Source organism: Mus musculus, chromosome 16 (assembly GCF_000001635.26).
Source record: "Mus musculus strain C57BL/6J chromosome 16, GRCm38.p6 C57BL/6J".
In the NCBI taxonomy this organism is placed as follows: domain Eukaryota; kingdom Metazoa; phylum Chordata; class Mammalia; order Rodentia; family Muridae; genus Mus; species Mus musculus.
Genome location: NC_000082.6, coordinates 22,564,467 through 22,583,324, shown reverse-complemented (window position 1 = coordinate 22,583,324; position 18,858 = coordinate 22,564,467). Strand labels below are relative to the sequence as shown.

At 48.7% G+C, this 18,858-nt stretch overlaps 1 protein-coding gene across 7 annotated transcripts in view; it reads left to right on the top strand.

Moving 5' to 3' along the window:
- Dgkg (diacylglycerol kinase, gamma) overlaps positions 1-18,858 on the top strand; it is a 190,735-nt gene that overhangs the window by 73,978 nt on the left and 97,899 nt on the right. For 3 of the 7 annotated variants that reach the window (XM_017316850.2, XM_030248917.1, XM_017316852.2), the window contains exons 8-17: positions 2,728-2,802; positions 2,956-3,093; positions 3,460-3,582; positions 6,521-6,638; positions 7,925-8,013; positions 10,609-10,725; positions 11,562-11,654; positions 13,103-13,162; positions 16,831-16,910; positions 17,964-18,038. In XM_017316850.2, the coding sequence (XP_017172339.1) occupies positions 2,728-2,802; positions 2,956-3,093; positions 3,460-3,582; positions 6,521-6,638; positions 7,925-8,013; positions 10,609-10,725; positions 11,562-11,654; positions 13,103-13,162; positions 16,831-16,910; positions 17,964-18,038 (968 nt within the window). The remainder of the gene's footprint in view (positions 1-2,727; positions 2,803-2,955; positions 3,094-3,459; positions 3,583-6,520; positions 6,639-7,924; positions 8,014-10,608; positions 10,726-11,561; positions 11,655-13,102; positions 13,163-16,830; positions 16,911-17,963; positions 18,039-18,858) is intronic. The other 4 variants (XM_030248918.1, NM_138650.2, XM_017316851.2 and 1 more) reach the window with 3 other exon arrangements.

The window sequence follows — 18,858 nt, the reverse complement described above, 5'->3', positions numbered from 1 at the left end:
CAGCATCACAAAAACAAAACCATACACTATAAAATAAATACATAAACGTGCACACATATTGGGTAGATGTTTGCTGGGAAGAAAAATAAAGGAAGTAGGGAAACACTGGATGGCATCACAGCTTTCAGAAGGGTTGTCAAAGAAGGCCTCCCTGGGAAAGGGACATTGGGACAGAGACTCAGAAAAGGGGCTAATCTAGGGAAAGAGCCCTCTGGGTAGCAAACACTGTGTGCAAAGATCCTGAAGCGTGCCAGGGATGCTGTAGGATTAAGGGGAAACTGGGCTGGCTAGAGAAGAAATAAAGAGCAAGGTATTGGCACATCTCAAGGATCGCTCTAGACTATGTCAAGTAGACTGTAAGAGGCGTACCAGACAGAGACCTAAGAAAATAATCAGGAGACAGAACAATGATGATCTTACACAGGAGAAACTGCAGGTAGAAACTGGTTCATTCCAGAATATATTTTAAAGATGATGTTAGTGGACGGAAACAAGTCTCCAAAGAGGCCTCTGACTCAGCTTCACACCTGGAGTCCCTGGCTGATGGGCTCTCAGTGACAAAGAGGCCACTCCCCCACAATAGCTGCCCTACTGCAGGGGGTGAGCTGGACAGGGCTTCCTGCCAGCTCACCAGGCTTCAGTTTGCCAGCCTAATTTTGATTCCCTCCTTCCCCAACCCAGGAGGAAATCAAAACTAGGCTCCCCTCCCATTGTCCCTTCCCCAGCAACCCCTGGCTCCCTGCTGCCCTCCGCAGCCAACCAGAATGAAAGAAACACAAAACTACATAACCTTGACAGTTTAAACATTCTATCACACCTAGATAAAACCTCCTCGAAGCCCAAGTGTCCCCGTTCTCCCCTGGCTCTCGTGAGGCTGTTTTAAATACCCATGTTGGACAAGCTCCAGCTGGCAACATTATTACTAAAACACGACATGCAATAGAACCTGCCCATCCATCGCTTTACATAATCAGACATGGCTTGGCCAGGGTAGACACCGGGACCTACTTCTGCTTCTATTTGCACAATCCACAATGGAGTCTAACTTTCAGTTTCTAAGTCACATTATTGTATATAATCCTGAATCCCAATAGACTCACAGATTTTTTTTCCCACTGAAACGTAACACCCGCTTCGTTGTACTTGGCCACTGCCCGACCCTGTAGTTTTGCTCTGGGCTACTGCTTCCCTTTGAGTAAAGTAGTATTTTTCACAGGCAAGAGGATCACAAGTTTCAAGTCCAACATGAGATCGAAGAGGAAAAGAAGGACAGTGAGGGAGAGAGCAGAGAGCAAGACAGAGAGAAACAAAGACAGAAAAAGACAGAGAGAGATGGAGACAGAGCAGATATATCTGTGTCAGGGGCTTCCGAGATGACATAGGGGTTACTACTGCTCTCACAGAGGACCCAAGTTCAGTTCCTAGCATTCATGTTGGGTGGCTCACAATTACTTGTAACTGCAGGTGCAGCTCCAAGAGATCTGAAGTTCTTTCTTTTCCTCTTTTCTTTTCTTTTCTTTTCTTTTCTCTTTCGTCCTTTCTTTCTGTTTTGTTTTGTTTTGTTTTGTTTTGTTTGTTTTGTTTTGAGACAGAGTCTCTCTGTGTAGCCCTGGCTGTTCTGGAACTCACTCTGTAGACCAGGCTGGCCTCGAACTCAGAAATCCACCAGCCTCTGCCTCCCAAGTGCTGGGATTAAAAGCATGCGCTACCACCGCCCAGATGAGATCTGATGCTCTTTTCTGGCCTCTGCAGGAACCTGCACTCACATGTGCACCACACACACAGACACACACACACAAAACAATTAAATATATCTTTAAAAAATATATAGATGTTGAGACATGGCTTGCTTGGCTTTACCCTGAATTGGACATGAAAAAAGTAATACCTTGCAAACTTTCTCAGTCTGCCCACACAATCTCCTAGAACACTCTCCCTATGGACATCTTGGGTGGTACCCACATGTAAGATGCTAACTGACACCAAATGCTTCCCAGCACAGTATGTTCCCATGGGTCCCCATATGAACTGACTCACTAGCACCCGACACATCTATAAGGTTTTAGGTAGAGACAGGCATTGGTACCAAAGAAGTAATCCATCCGGCAAATAAGCCCATATACATACACTTCCGTTCACCCAGTTCTAGGCTCAGGGTTGACTCTAATACTAAGGAAAGAGAAGATGACAAAATAAATGTAAGGCATAATAAATACTTCAGCGAGGACCAACACAGGATGTAAACTTGGCAGCAGAGGGAGACAGACAGACAGACAGACAGACAGAGCCCAAGCTGCTAAGGTGTGGAGATGGAGAGCAAGCAATAAGAATGGCAAAGAGGGGCCTGTCTTCATCTGCATTTGCTTCTGTAACAAAAAGAGAAAACAGGATTCCCTGTGGTTTCTGGGTCAAAGGACAGAATGGTGGGAGGAGGGAGAGGCTTGGAGTCAGTGCTCCAGGTGATCTGTGTACCTCTGGCTTTGACAGGCATCTATGAGCATCTGTGAGCATCTGTGAGCATCTATGTCTACTGGCCTGTAGAGTTAAGGCAGCTGCCCTTGTGGGGTTCCAGTTCACAAGCTTTTCTTCATGATCCACCCTGCCCATTCTCCCATGTTTGATTTGCAGTTTTGTTCTTATTCTGATGAAACACACACACACACACACACACACACACACACACTTTTCTTTACTCCCTTTGATATTTTCTCTCCTGATGTTTTCCAGGAGATGGATCAGATTGTGAGCCAAATGCTGCACGTTGCCCAGTACCTGGAATGGGATCCCACAGAGCTCAGACCTGTGAGTTTCTGCAAACACAGTTTTCTCCAAAGGGAGTGAGGCACATCTGGTGTGTCGATGCAAATGTTTGAATGCATCTGTGTGGTACCCCAGATTCATCCTCCTAGCAGCTTCTTTGGAGCCCTACAGTTTGATCTCCCCTTTCTCCAACAGGAAAGATGCTTAAGGCAGCAGGACGAAGTCTACACATGGCAGAAACTGCAGTTCCCCAGCCTACCCAGCAGGGGCAACTCTATGATAGAAACTCAGAGAACAGAGAAGCTAGAGCCCAGCGTAGAGGAGTTATCAATGGTCAGCTGCTAATTTTAGCCACACTGGGGAGGGGGGCGCTATAACCAGATGCTAGATAAAATACTTTCTATGTATCCCCTCCAGTCTTTGCTAAGGCGCTGGAATACAGCAATATTATTTCCATCTTAAGATGCACCACCCAGAGCACAGAGAGCTGGGGTGAGCCACCTAAGGTCAGGACAGGACAGAGCTGGGCCTTGAACCCTGGTCTTTCTCACTGTTTTGCTCCCTTGCCATTCAACTCACTCTGAATAAGAAGGGCAAGGGGTGAACCAGAAGACAACACAGGACAGAAGAGAGAACAGAGAGCAGAGTCATCCAGAAACAGATGCCAACGGACCCTTTGTCGTTCTTTGGCTTCCACAGATACTGAAGGAGATGCTGCAAGGCATGGACTATGACAAGGATGGCTTCGTGTCTCTACAGGAGTGGATCAACGGGGGAATGACCACCATCCCTTTGCTGGTCCTCCTGGGAATGGATGACTCTGTAAGTCAGTAACTACATCCAGTGGCTCTGGATTCCGTCTTGTTGCTAGCGTCTGCTCCAGGCTTCCGGATGGGCAAGCCCCGCCCCTCCTGCTGGCTCTAAGGAGCTCTTGCTTCTCATTCCTTTCACTTTGTGTGCTCAAAATCTATTCTTCCCCCTGACCACTCTTTGCTGCTCTGTTGTGAAGGGAAATTTTTTTGTTGTGCTCACTGTGAGGCAACAGAGATAAAGCATTTGCCTGCAAGACACTTATTCTCACCCAGGCAAAGCGCAACAGAAACTTCACAGAGAAGCTCATCTTTTCAAGTCAGGTGTTACCATCCTAGGAGAGGGGTCAGCAAGGTGGCCCTGCACACAGAGGCACTTAGTAGCCTGAGTTGATTCCTAGAACCCGCATCGTAGAAGAAAAGAACTCACTTCCTTGCCATATGACCTCCACACACCATGATACAAATGCCCATCCGCCCCTGCCAATGAATGAGTTTCATTAAAAATTTTAAAACTAGGAAAATGCAAATAATTAGCAAAGGAAGAAAGGGAGAAGAGGAACCGTGATCTGCCTCGGGGGCTTTTGTGAACGGAAGCTGGCTTAACAATCAAAACAGATACAGCATGTGTCTTTACTCCACTTTGTACAGATGGAAAGCCGGGGTGTTCGTAATGAGAGAAACGAGCTGGGTTTGTACCTAGCTCCAAATTGCCCACACTTTCCAGCACCCTGCACTTTAGTCAGAGCAGCGAGAAGAAACCTTGGAGCATGCTTGGCGTATCCCTATGGAATAAGCAAAATTCTGAGAACTCGTTCTGTTTCCTATGTGGGGTGTGTAGAGATTGAACCCAGGGCCTCACACACACTAGATGAGCACTTGCCGCGGGTCCATCTCTCCATCTCTCTTTTTATGTTTTATTTTTGCATCAAAGTCTCGCTCTGTTGCCCAGGCTGGCCTCAAACTTGCTCTGTAGCCCAAACAGGCCATGCTGCTTGAGCTTATGATCCTCCTGATTCAGTATCCCGAGTGGCCAGGCTTACAGGCTTGCATACCAGGCCTGACTTGATCACACATTCTGGCTCTGAGGGTTGCACAGGACGTAGCTGAAGAGTCCTTTGTGACTCTTTCTCCAGAGCTTTCATTCTACAAACAGAGATCCAGCAAGGTCAAGGACTGGTCCAAGGGCACACACCTAAGCAGAGGCCCATCTCTCACACTCAGTAGCCTGAGGACCTGTGTACAATGACCTCTTGCCCAGGGGCTACACACACAAGAACCCAAGAGCAAAGTAGACTGTTGTCAGTGCTCACTTGGAACTGGATCCCAAGAGATGCTCTGCTTGGCTGCTGTTCTAACAGCAACAGGTTGTTGTCTTGGTTTGTTCTCATTTGGGGAGACAAAACTGGGACCTTGTAAGCATAAGGAACCAACATCTGTTCTCCGTGTACTGAACTTGCTAGTGTTCAAAGCACCATCGACATCTTGTATGGAAGGAGCCCAACCTTCAGGAGGCAGCTGGCAAAACCTGTGTATTTCTTTAGCTCCTTTCTGGGGTCAGACACCAAATCAGCCTTGCATAAAACTGGAATTCACATCCAAAAAGTAGAACACACACACACAAGTACATTTTTTTGATATTAGTCAAAAGCCTTCTGTAACCCTATTGTAAATGTTTAGTAAGTAAGTTTTAACAAACAAGTAACATACGGACCTCTACAGGGAGCCCCACCTGGATGGCTGCTGCAACTTTCATGCCAGTTTTAATCACTCATGACCACTGAGAACGCTTGGGGATCTCTGTGCACATCCCCTGTCTCCTGGTAAAACTGTAGCGATGGAGTAAAACCTGGCCAGAAACGAATGAACCACACGGTGGTGCTAGGACACAAGCAGAAGCTGTACCCGAGCCATTTGCTTCTTGGAGCTAAGAAAGGCAGAAAGGCAGGGGACTGGGCTAGATGGGGGGTGCTTTCAGATAAAAGGATGCTTAGCTGATGAATAAGCAGGTCTCCTGATGAGGTGCTAAGTTTCCGTCTGTCCAGGAAGATCCTTGTGGAGGTGGTGGAGAGAGATGTGAAGAGCCTACAGATCAACCGCTGGCTCTGTCACTCATCTTTCCTGTGACATTGGCCTAGTTACAGACTCTCTCTGAGTCTGTTTTCTTATCTGTTTACTAGTAATGAACTTACTGCTCCCCCAATAGTTTTGTACCCCCTCAGAACTTAGTACAGATTGGAATCTGGCAGCGGACTGGAATAACATTCATCATCATCAGTCCTTGAGGCCAAAGAGATGAATAAATTGCCTCCTAGTATTCAGTTATATAGATGTACTACAACTTTAGTGATCTGGGCATGGTTAGGACATTTCCTAGTCTTCAGTATTTGAAATAATGCTGCATCTGACTAGCACAGCAATGTTCATCTGTTTTCTCAAAAGTTATTTAGACTGGCACTCAAGGAGGGATGTTTCTGAGTCAGTCTATAATCATTAAAGACTCTTAAGATAGACAGGTAAGACAGATAGATAGATAGATAGATAGATAGATAGATAGATAGATAGATAGATAGATAGATAGATGATAATTGATAGAAGATAGATGGATAGATGATTAGACAGATGGATGGATGACTAATATATGATAGGTAGATAGATAGATAGGCAGTCAGACATGTCAAATTGCTCTTCCATTATACTTCTGGCATCCAGATAGGAGAGGGCTTATTTTAGCTCCCCCCAACCCCCCCCCCACTTCTGTTCAGATGCTCTTTCCTTTTGGATGTGCTAATTTTAGAAAATATACACTAAGAATTTGTTAGTGGATCTGAGTAAGTAATCCTCCAAGTATGAGAAGCGAACATAGAGAAAAGGCTGCACCTGCATGAGGCAGCCTCTGGCTCCCAGCGGGGATCCCAGCTCCGTGTGTCTCACCATCACTACCCCTGCAGGGCTCCAAGGGCGATGGGAGGCATGCCTGGACCCTGAAGCACTTCAAGAAGCCCACTTACTGCAACTTCTGCCGCGCCATGCTGATGGGTGTTGGGAAGCAAGGCCTGTGCTGCATCTGTGAGTAGCCGTCCTGCCGCCTTTCCCCTTGGGCATGCTCAGTGGGTCCATTCCAGGCAAAGGCCAGGTCTTTCTGCTTCCCAGGTGGTGGGATTGCCCTAATGTTTCAACAGCAAGGCCTCTGCAGCCTGCTTTGGGGCTAGCTGAGTCAAAGGGACAAGATGTTTGCTGCTGTTCAGGTCACAGGTCATTGTTCCTGTAGAAAATTCATATAAAAGCCTGTCCATAAATTAAAGGCAACTCATGCTAATTGTGGCTGTGTTCCTGGCCAACGATCATTTTATATGTGTTCAGAGAAGCTTTCTAGTTAGTTAAGAACATATCTTATATTCTAGAAATCTAATGAAAAGTGAAAGTATATGTTTATTTCATTTTGTAATCCATTTGGTAGAGCTAGAGGGGAAAGCAGGAAAAAAAATCACAAATGAAGGATCAGATCAGAACTAAGAAGGGGAACGCAGAAAGAAATAGAAAGAAGGAAAGAAAGAAGAAGAAAGGATGATGTTTGGAAAGTGGGGAGCAAGAGGAGACAAGGCTAAAGACAGAGGCAACCGAGGGGCCAGAGAATGTGGGCACAGAGTTCTGCCAGCCACCTCACGGCCAGATAGCAGACAGTACCGGAAGTGAGCAGGCTGAAGAACAGGGCCTCCGATCTCCCCAGACACCACTCCCCCTGCCTCCAGCCCCCAAACATCAGCTTGTCAACATGTTCTCATTCCTGTTGAGCCTGAGACCCCTTGGTCCCTTGCTAGGTGCACAACCACAGTTACAACAATGATGACAAATTTTGGAATCACTAATCGACCCTTGTACATGGTGCTCCACACAAATGCCCCACTTATTACGGCAAAAATCCCTGCCCCAGAGAGAAAGGGGGGAAAAATCTATTGTGTGTGCATCTGACAGAGAATCCTGAATGTCCAAAGGACACAAGTTACTCAACATGCTTCAGGCTGTGGCCAGTAGCATCCATCAGCCCAGGGACCACAGGCTTTCTGTCCACTTGCTGGCATCCCAACATGAGATGCTGATCATCTGTCCCTCCCCGTCCCTTCCAAGCTCACACCTGCAAAGTCACTCACTGCCATCAAAGAAAGGTGGTATGAAGAGGCAGAGGTGGGGAGAGGGGTAGCTGCTCACATGGCACAGTGTCAGGTTTCTGCTAAGCCAGGCCAGCTCTAGAAGGAGAAGCAGGCCTTCGCTGCAATGTGTATACACTGAGGGAGGTTAATGTATAAATTCCCTTGGTGGCATTCATAAGCACTGTCCTTTTGTCTTTTTTCCAGACTGTAAATATACAGTCCACCAACGCTGTGTATCCAAAACCATTCATGGATGTGTGAAAACAAACTCCAAAGCCAAAAGGAGTGGCGAGGTTGGTGACACCTATGGGCTCATTGTACTGCATGCTGCCTCGGGGGCGACACATCCATCATCCCGGATCGCTGCGCAGGAAGGGGCTCAGAGAGCTTTCTCTGGTTCCTTCTCTGCCTCGAGGACCCTCGAGCCATTACACTCATCCATCAATCCATTCAGCACCTCCCTGAAGCCCACTGTGTGCTAGGCGCCATACCAGGGCATCCACGGGTTACGAGAAACAGTATCCAGTCTTCTCAAATTCTGCACAGGTTAGGACTCTAGATAAGTTTGTGAGCACAGGGCAAAGCCACGAGGTGTGTGCCACCGTAGGCCTCGTGGAATGTGCAGTTGAAGCCTGAAAGGGGGGAAAAAATCACAAAGGAGGTGGCACTGTTTGTTCTTTGAACCAGGAGATCTCCACAAGGCAGAGCATTCTAGCGGGGGGAGGGGGGGGCTCCCGTGGACAGGCACAGAGATGTGCCTGACCGTGGCCTGGACTCGATTTGGAATGGCTGGTCAGAAGATAATTACAGGGAAGGGCAAGGAGCTGTGTTCACAAGGTGACGAGGTCCTACCTGGAGGAGGGTTTTCAAGATCAGCTCCAGAATTAGAAAGCAGTGCAGGGTCAACGGAGAGCTTTAGACATGAAGAGATGGTGACGCTTCTAACTATAGGATGCTTTCTGAGCTTAGTATAGGAGGGAAAGCAGAGGGAAGAGGATTCTACCAGCAGTTACAGCAGAAGTCAGTGCTGCCAGAGGCAGAGCAGACCGAGTCTGTTCCTATGCCCCCTTGTAGGTCCGGTTGTGTCTGAGTGTCCCCGACAGACTCCACTAACCGAGGTCAAACAAAGGAAGGAAGGGAATTCAAAGGCAGTTTGTTGTGAGGCTCAGCTCTAGGACTCCGGCATGGGGATGCCAAGATGAGACAGCAGGAGGTGGGGGAGCACCCAAAGCTCTCCTGGCCTCTAGGTGGGGCTGCGTGCTGAGTCTAGAACTAGATTGCCCTTAAAACTGGGGGCCAGCTCATCTGCACTGCAGCTGAGGAATGGGAACTGAGAGATGGCTAGAAGGTGGAAGACCTCCTGGGAGGAAGGCTCGCCACAGGACTCCTCATATGCATGCCCCATAACCACTGCATGCCTCACTCCCCATACACATGCTCCATGCCCATGCCTGGCTTCCACCAGGGCACACAGTGGGCCTCCTATGCTCAGCCCTCTCTCGTTATCTGACACAGAGAGCAGGGTGACATGGCTGAGGGGCCCGGTAGAGCACATCCACAACCCTGTGAGCCTGCAGGGGCAACCCAAGTCTCTCACCATTTCTTCAGACCCCAGACAGGCTGAAGAAAGCAACGCAGTGTTGGGGCAACCAACCCTGAGTCCATAGACCGGGCTGTAGGTCCCTGGGTGGCTACTCACAGTTGGAACCCGGAGCCAGTCATTCACTTCTCTGAAGCCTCTACTTGTCCCTCTGCAAAATGGAAACAATAATCTCAGTGGCATAGTCTGTGTAACCATGTAGAATTCAAGTTCACAAAGTGACTTCTTTGTCTACCTCACTGATGCGGCTGAATTTGAGAAGCTACAAATCAAGTGTGATGTGTGTTTTGGAGCAATAAATTAGTAAAGTTATTCTGGGTGAATAGTGCCACACAATTTGGCTGCTAAGAAATTTAAAGCACTTATTCTTGTTTAATGCAAATATGGATTATATCATGTAAATATTTCATGTGTTTCTAATATAACATTTGAACTTGAGCATTTTGAGATATGCCCCCTCTTTCCCACATCTTCCTGCGGTGCTTCAGGACACCTTGGTGGGAAATTTTGAGTTCTATGGGATTCCAGGAGGAGAGATCTGAGTGTGGAGGCTCCCAGGCAATGGCTCAGAGGTTCATGATTTTGTTAGCATTATGCATACAAACACCACCACCACCACCACCACCACCACTATCCCGCCCTGCCCTGGTGACATTTCCCAGCCAGGTAGCTCAGCACCCGGGGCGACATTCCTTCATTCAGAGTGCGGGATGGGCACTAAGATTTCTAGAGTCCTCAGGTGATTGCAACAGCCCACTGAGGAGGCAAAGGGAAAGGAAGTAAGTTAACCATGGAAGTGCACCACAGAAGCCTCCCAGATGTGCAGTTCAGTGTATCCCAGAGGTGCCTCATGCTGTTGTCTAAAGAGGAGGGGCCAGAGACTCAGACAGGTCCAGAAACTGGCCAAAAGTTAGCATGCTGTGACGTGCAAAGTCGGTGACTCCCGCGGAGCCCTCCGGCTTCCACTGCACCACACTGCCTCCCGGAAAGGGGCCCACAAGAGGACAAGTCTCGACAGCGAGTTCTACGAGACAGGGATGCAGTTGAGCTGCAGCTTAGATGCTTGCCTGCTGGGGTGAGAGCTGGGACAGGCAAAATGGAACCACCGGTCTAACCTGTTTTGCTTAGCTTAGCGGTGATCAGGCAGGTGGAGCTCTGCATCCAATAAGCTTCCACACTGAGGAAACAGGGCCCTCTGGGCTCCTCGCGCCGCCCACTTCTTTGTAGCCCTGGGCCCAGGGGCGTGATTCCACTGCCTTCCCTGGTATCCTTCCCTTCCCTCCCACAGGTGATGCAGCATGCGTGGGTGGAAGGGAACTCCTCCGTCAAGTGTGACCGGTGCCACAAAAGTATCAAGTGCTACCAGAGTGTCACCGCGCGGCACTGCGTGTGGTGCCGGATGACGGTGGGTCGGTGCCCAGGGAGGCCCTACTTCTTTTCAGTGTGGGTTTTGTTCGAGCTGTAGCCTGGGGTAGTGAACATCCCTCCGGAGGCAAGTGCAGTGCAGAGTGAAGGGCTGAGGCTAGCCCAGAACCCCCCCGGACCCATTCGAGCCTCTCAGCCGCCAATGACTCCTCAAGTTGCCCGAGAAAGAAGTTAGCCAACCTGCTGCCTTCCTACCGTTCAATTACTGGAGAGGGATTAAATCCTAGAAAGCCCCCTCTAACCTTAGAGTTAGACTTTGGCCCAAAGGCACTTTCCTCTCAGCAGCACTCTCCCTTGCCCAGGGGCCTGGTCTTGCTACTGCCAAGCTCGTGCCAGAGTTCACAACCATTCTCAACGTGACAGGTGCCTCAGAACTGCCCAAACTTCCTCCCAAAGCCAATTCCAGGCTGTGTACCCCTGGCTAGGTATCAGCCCTAAAGGGGAGGCTCCTCCAAGCCAGACAAAGCGCCTCTCGCGATGCAGGGGTTCTGTTGTTGGTTTCCTCCAGCCTCCCACGGGTTTCTCAGAGGTAGCTGTCCTTCAGAATTTCTAACCCAGAGATCCAGAGACAGGGATATAGAACCACTCAGGGTGCCACATTCGAAGCACAGCTCTAGATGTCATTTCTGTGCCCCTGGGAGACATGCTACATGTTCACACATACTCAACAAACCTGCCAAAGCCAAAGGCAGCAGTGCTCCGAGACGCAGGGGCACGGGACAGCTCGCTTCCCCAGAAAAATCTCGACACACCGCCTTCCTACCCGGTGTCTCCTTGGTCACTTCTGCTCATCCTCACCTTCATTTTTCTCTCCAGTTTCACCGCAAATGTGAATTATCGACAGTGTGCGACGGTGGGGAACTCAAAGACCACATTTTGCTGCCTACCTCCATATGCCCCGTCTCCGGAGTAAGTGGTCCTGCCCCCACCAGGGCTCTGGCTTTTCCAGGTTCAGGGGTCAGAGACGGACAACATTTACCACTTTACCCCACCAATTCCCAGGGTGTTTGCTTTGGTGAGTGATTAAAAGAAGTTAGTGCTATGCCGGTCAGACTGAACTAGAAAGCTCTGACACAGCAGTTTCCGACCGCTGCTTCCAGGTGTTCAGAGCATCCCTTCTAAGCATCCTTGAGGCAGAGCCCAGCTCAAACAGCCACCTGCACTTGGCCAGGTTTCTTGGCCTCTCATCCTTGCCAGGTTTCTCCTGTATTCTCTCAAGGGCTTGCACCCAAGGGTCTCAGACATATCTGGAAACAAATGAAGCTCCCGGTACTACCACCACCTGAAGCCTTTCCTGCCTCTGAAGACAGCACTTCCATCTTTAAAGTGTTGCCAAGCCCCGCCCACCCTTCCTTCTCACCCTTGACTGGAATAGATACTTTTTTCCCCCCTCTCATTTAAAATCCTATAGGAAAATCACCACTTTGGAAATCCATTTGTCAGTTGCCATTAAGTTAGAAACATACAAACTTCCTATCACGAAAGCTCTCTTCCTGTGGAAAGATGCAAGCATTTATTCCATCAAAAGACAAGTTCCCAACTACTCACAGAGCAGGTGAATAAGCCGAGATCACGTGATAAATGACTGCAGTGTAATGAAAAAGGCAAAAACCATGCCAAAGTGGAGATGCTCAAAAATATAAAGCTAAACAAAACAACACAAAAGTTGGGTGCAGACTAGCATCATTATCCTCTTGATAAAGTTTGAAGATATAGTAAAGCCAATGCCGTCTGCACAGGCAGCACACACACACACACGCACACGCACACACACACGCACACACACACACGCACGCATACACGCACACGCACACACACGCGCACACGCACGCATACACGCACACGCACACACACGCGCGCACACACACACACGCACGCACACACACACACACGCACACACACACACACACACACACTATATTGTACCACATCACACTGTTTGCTAGACAGATTGCAATAGAATAAACAATGAACTTTGGAACAAAGTAGAATAAGCCAGGAACGGCAGCCACACCATGGTGTCAAGTCCCGCTGCGCAGGAAAGCTGAGCGTAAGGCCTGCCTTCTCACAGTTTTTAAAGCCCTCAGCCAACAAACCAGACTCCTGCCTAGTTCATTCCTTACTGTGTCCTTACCATGTCTCAAGGTTACCTTCATCACCAGGAATATAATCGCAGGATACAGTGATCACAGGGCCTGCAGAAGCCCAAGAAATCTGCAGGGTGTATCCTTTCCTCAAGGTTTTCTGCCTGGCTGAACTCTTTGCTGTGACCACCATTTGTTTTAACACTTTCATCTCCTCTTGTCCTTGGAGTAGGCTTTTTCCTCTTTAAAGGTTATTTATGTTCTGTCTCCCAGGACCGGCAAGGAGGGAAGTCCGATGGCAGTGTGGCCGCCAAGGGTGAACTTGTAACTCAGGTAACACATGAATGGGCACTCAACACTCATTCTAAGTGGGTCCAGAGGCTGGGGCAGGGAGAGTGGGGCCTGGGTTCCAAAGAAATGTGTCCTAGCATTTGCCTTCTTGGAGGCCAGTTCTGTCACAGGAGGACATTTACCTGGGCTTCTGGGGTTAACCTTTGCCTGCCACCAAATAGACAAGTAGCAAGCAAGGTGATTGGCTGATGCCATGATGCCATTGATGGTCTAATTGGCTTTTTCATCTCTTTAAGAGAAAGTTACATGAAACTGCACCTTGCAGACCTCCTAAACAGTAACGAATATGTGACGTAAAACCAGACAATGAGTTTTCTACCATTATCCATCTCTCTGGAACACAACCTAGCAAACAAAGCAGACCAGATTCAAAGATTCTCAATCCTTCAGTGTGTTTTTAAGACCCCGTTTTGCATCACTAGAGATTATTTTTTCATGTCCTCCGTGAAGTTCTGAGGAATGCAAAGAAGGCAGCCTGATGAGGTACAAAGAATATCAGAGCAGGAACTAGGAGAATGGGGCCTTATCCTTTGCCTCCGAGCTTACGTTTCCCTCTGTTAAGAGTGGGCTTAGTACCACTAGACAGCCTGCCTCCCCCAGTGCTGTAAGACTGGGATCATGAGATTGTGTGCTTTGAAATTACAAGACCAGTTGAGATTGAAGATGCAAGATGAAAACGATGTGGGCCACAGCTGACAAGGATGCTCCAGACCTTCCTCATGCTGTGGTGACTCCCCAAACCATAACGTGACATTGTTGCTACTTCATAACTGCAATGTTGCTGCTGTTATGAATCATAATGTACACATCTGATATGCAGGATATCTGATATGCGACACACAGCATGGCCCACAGGTTGAGAACCACTGCTCTAGAAGCTCAAAAGAGAAGGTTCTAGATACCTGTAGAAGAGTCCAGATACCACAAACAGAGAAAGACGTACAGATACACAGAGTGGGGGGAGAGGGAGGGGGAGGGGGGAAGGAGGGAGGGAGGGAGGGAGAGAGAGAGGGAGAGAAAGAGGGAGGGAGAGGGAGAGGGAGAGAGAGGGAGAGGGGGAGAGAGAGGGGGAGAGGGAGAGAGAAGGGGGGGAGGGAGAGGGAAAGGGAGAGAGAGAAGAGGAAAGGGAGAGAGGGGGAGAGGGGGAGAGGGAGAGAGGCAAGAGAGACAAGAGATATAAGTTGTCCACACTGGCATCAATCTCACTGGCAGGTCCCATGCAATATGGGCTATGGAGTACTTTTTTTTTTTTAAAGATTTATTTATTGATTGTATGTAAGTACACTGTAGCTGTCTTCAGACACACCAGAAGAGGGCGTCAGATCTCGTTATGGATGGTTGTGAGCCACCATGTGGTTGCTGGGATTTGAACTCCGGACCTTTGGAAGAACAGTCGGGTGTTTTTACCCACTAAGCCATCTCACCAGCCCTATGGAGTACTTTAATATCATCCCCCAGACTTAAGGGCCTACACCCTGGCTCCAAAATGCTTCTGAGTATCACACAATTACCCTAGGAGACAAGAGAATTAAGATCATAAACAACAAACACTGCACTTTGCAAACCTGTAAGTTGTGATAGGTGTGAAGTTTAAAACTAACAAATGCAGGCATTAAATATTGACCACGAAGCCAAGCTGTATCTCTGTGTGGGAATATCATTCAGCTGAATCCGCAGAAATTGACTGAGTGCTCACTGCTGTGTCAGGCACCATGGGACTCATAGAAGCTCCATCTGCTCTCAGTGTTTCCGATCCACTTGGAGGCCTGAGATTTCACCGACAAATGAAAGACAAAAAATAAATGCAAAGAAAGAAACATAAACCCTCCAGGATATACTACACAGGTGACATTGCAGTAGGATATACTACACAGGTCATAGTGCAGTAGGATATACTACACAGGTCACACTGCAGTAGGCTGCACTACACAGGTCACACTGCAGTAGGATATACTACACAGGTGACAGTTCAGCAGGATATACTACATAGATCACATTGAGTAGGATATACTACACAGGCCACATTGCAGTAGGATATACTACATAGATCACATTGAGTAGGATATACTACATGGGTCACATCGAGTAGGGTATAGTACATGGGTCACATTGCAGCAGGATATACTACACAGGTCACACTGCAGCAGGATACACTACACAGGTCACATTGCAGTAGGATATACTACACAGGCCACATTGCAGTAGGATATACTACACGGGTCACACTGCAAAGGATATACCACATGGGTCACACTGCAGCAGGATATACTACCCTGGTCACATTGCAGCAGGATATACTACCCGGGTCACACTGCAGTAGTTTTTAGTTGCTCTGGTTGAGGGCCAAGTCACAGAGGCGATGGCCATGGGCTCTTCTGGATTTTTTAAAGAAAGGTTTTCTCTGTAGCTTGGCTGGCCTGGAACTCACTTTGTAGACCAGGCTGTCCTAGAACTCACAGACACCCACCTGTTTCTGCCTCCCAAATGCTGGGATTAAAGGCATGTGCCACCACTTCCTGGCTTATTCTGGATCTCTTTAAGAAGTTACAAAGGAGAGAGTATTTCAAGCCATAGGATAAGAGCAAAAGAGTGTGAGCATGGGTAGACACACTCACTGGAGGATGGCAGTAGGAACTTCTCACTGGAGGGTGCCAGCCGGCTGCTAGGCTGGTCACTGTGGGACAGGAGGAGCAAGGAGAGCACAGAAGAAAGGGGCAAGGCTGAGAAGTCTTAGAGATTAGGGTCAGATTCTGGGAGCATCAGGGTGCTGTTACAGGTGCGTTAGGAGTGGCATGACTGATGTGGTGTCCCAGAAAGGAACTGGGGTGGGGGTATGGAGGATACAGTGTGGGTAGGAAAGGCCTCAAAGGCATGGGGATCATGGTGGCTGCCAGAGAAATTCTAAGGGAAGGACTTGGCAGGTCGGGATCTCCCCCTGGATGCCCAGCTGAGTAACCAACCGGAAAAGGACATTCCAAGAGGAACAGCGAGGCTTATGGAAAAGACAAGCTGTCTGGGCCTGCTAGTGTGGTACCATTGTTGAGGTAACCTCAGCAGTGACTGAGGCATCAGAAGAGGACGGACCCCACAGAGAGGAGGAACATTGGGTGTGGCCATGAGGATTTGGATAGTGCTGGGCCCTGAGCACCCCAAGGGCATTCATGGATGTTGTTGGATGTACCCTCTAGACCTGTGGTTCTCAACCTGTGGGTCGAGACCCCTCGGGGCCACAAACTAGACATCTTGCATATTAGATATCTGTATTGATTCATAACAGTAGCAGCACTACAGTTATGAAGTAACAAAATACATTTGTGGTTGGGGTCATCACAACATGAGGAACTGTATTAAAGGGTTGCAGCATTGGGAAGGTTGAGAACTGCTATGCTAGACTATTTTGATCTCGTGTTGTAGGTATAATTTTAAGCGGGTGTCATTCCGCTCTGATCCCGACCTCCAACCCTCATTGCCATTAGCCCCCCTTTAAAAGTCCCTTGGGCTGGAATCAGCCATGTCTCCCCCAGGAAGCTCAGCCGGCAGACAAGCAGCCCCCCTCCTCTCCTCCACGCCTGGGCCTGCCTCCCATCCACCTGCTTTCATCTCATGTCACGACTGAATAAAGCTCACATCTCTTTCTTCTCATTTTTAAGTATAAGATCATCCCTAGCCCGGGGACGCATCCCCTGCTGGTCCTGGTGAACCCCAAGAGTGGAGGAAGACAAGGAGAAAGGTAGGTCCTCTTTTCTTTTAAAATAGGCTAAAACAACCCGACCCAACCCCCTTCCTTCCCTCAGCCCCAACATAGTAGACTGTACAGTCAAAAAAACATGGACCCGTGGCCAGCTCATCATCTGGCCCAGGTGAGTTAATAGCCTGTGCCTCAGTTTCCGCCCCTGCGACATGATAGCAATGATATTACCTCTCACAGGTTACCTTAAGGATTAGAATAGACCTAGTGCTTAGCCTTGGACCTGCCACATGAGCCCCGGTAAAGGTCGCTAGAATCAAGTTCTAAGGGACCTGTTTTATCCTATGCCATCACAAGTCTCTTCTTGGTTTAAAAGACTTGGTGAGGTTCACCTGCTTAGGACTACCTGGCCTAGCCCCAACCCCACCGTATCAGTGAAGGAAACGCAGGTTTGGGCGAAACTGGAGTAAGCTCAGCGGGGTGGGAAGACATGGGGGGCAGACAGAAGCACTCTGCCTCCCAGGCCTGCTCAGTCTGGGAAATGAGCAGATGGTACAGAGAGCAGGATTTCAGGCTTAGAAAAAATAAAATTAGGTAGGGCCAAGTACTATGAGGACCCCACCTCTAGCCTGAGCTAGTCTCAAGGTAGAGCCTAGAAACCAAACCCAGACATAGCCATTGCCTCCAGCCCCACCTCCTCCTGCATGTACTCTTATGAGGATGCTGGGCCCACTCCTTGGGGGCCTTCAGCACCTCTGGACAGTCAACAATAGATGAAATCACCCTACTTAAACCATGCAGAATACCCAGAGGTCTCTAACAGGAAGGAAACTATGTAGGACAGCAGTCCTATTCTCTCCCATAGCAATAAGCAGTCCATAGGGTGGGGCTGGAGTCAGATGGAGGGGCAGCTTTTGGCCAGAGGGAAGGATATGGGGATGCTAGGTGTACTGGGATAGCGGGTCTGCACCCATCACTCCCTGTCTTAGGTTTAAACAACTGGCAGATTTCACCACAGATGGGTCCAAAGGTATTTGCCCCCATGTGACTACTACCTTACCATTTCTCGCCTCTATTGTGTTTTTTCCCCTGTAGAATTCTTCGGAAATTTCACTACCTGCTCAACCCCGAACAAGTTTTCAACCTGGACAATGGGGGACCTACACCAGGGTATGGACAGTCGTCTTCACTCTGCCCTGCTTTGGTCTCTGAAGAAAACACCTTTCTTTGTCTCCTGGCTTTTTCTGCCTACCCCTCACCTTGGCCCTGGTTCTTATTTAGGAAGTTGCCCTGTCTACCTTGTCTCTGAAGGAGGTGTTGATGTCAGAGGGAAACTATGACCCAGTCATTGGACGGACAGGGAGGTCACACTGCTGACTTCCTTGGACTTACTTGCAAGGCTCTTGGCTGATATCGTCGTAGTGTGTAATGATGTCACTCCAAGTCTGTCATGTCTTTTGCTATGGGAGCATTTCTGTCATTGAAACATTCTTTCCCTGAATTACCCAGCTTTGCAGAGATTACAGATCTCCTAACCCTTCTCCCACCTCCCTGACCCCTAGCCAGACAGAAAGAGCTGTTAGAGGGGAGGGGGCAGGACATAGATGGCTCATCTGAAGGTCTGGTGGGTGGAGCTGGCCTTGATGCCATTTAGCCAGTCATAGGTGGTGCCCTAGTGCCACCTGCTGGCAGCTCTGCCAGCACCAACTTCCACGTCTGATCTGAGCTTTTACACCTCCTGACCTGCATTTCTACTCTAGAGTCATTGAGATTCCTCCAAGGGGGCTGGAGTAAGGTGTCTAAAAATGGAACCTGTCCCTGTCTTTCCGTTGTCTGGCACGGAGATTATTTATAGAAATGGAAGCACGAGACCCAGTTAAAAGGAGAACGACACACAGGTGCACATTCACCAATCTGTAAAATTTACTCAGAAGTCGGTCCAGACTCTCCCAGTTGCCACATAGCCACGTGTCAACCGGTTACTGCTGGT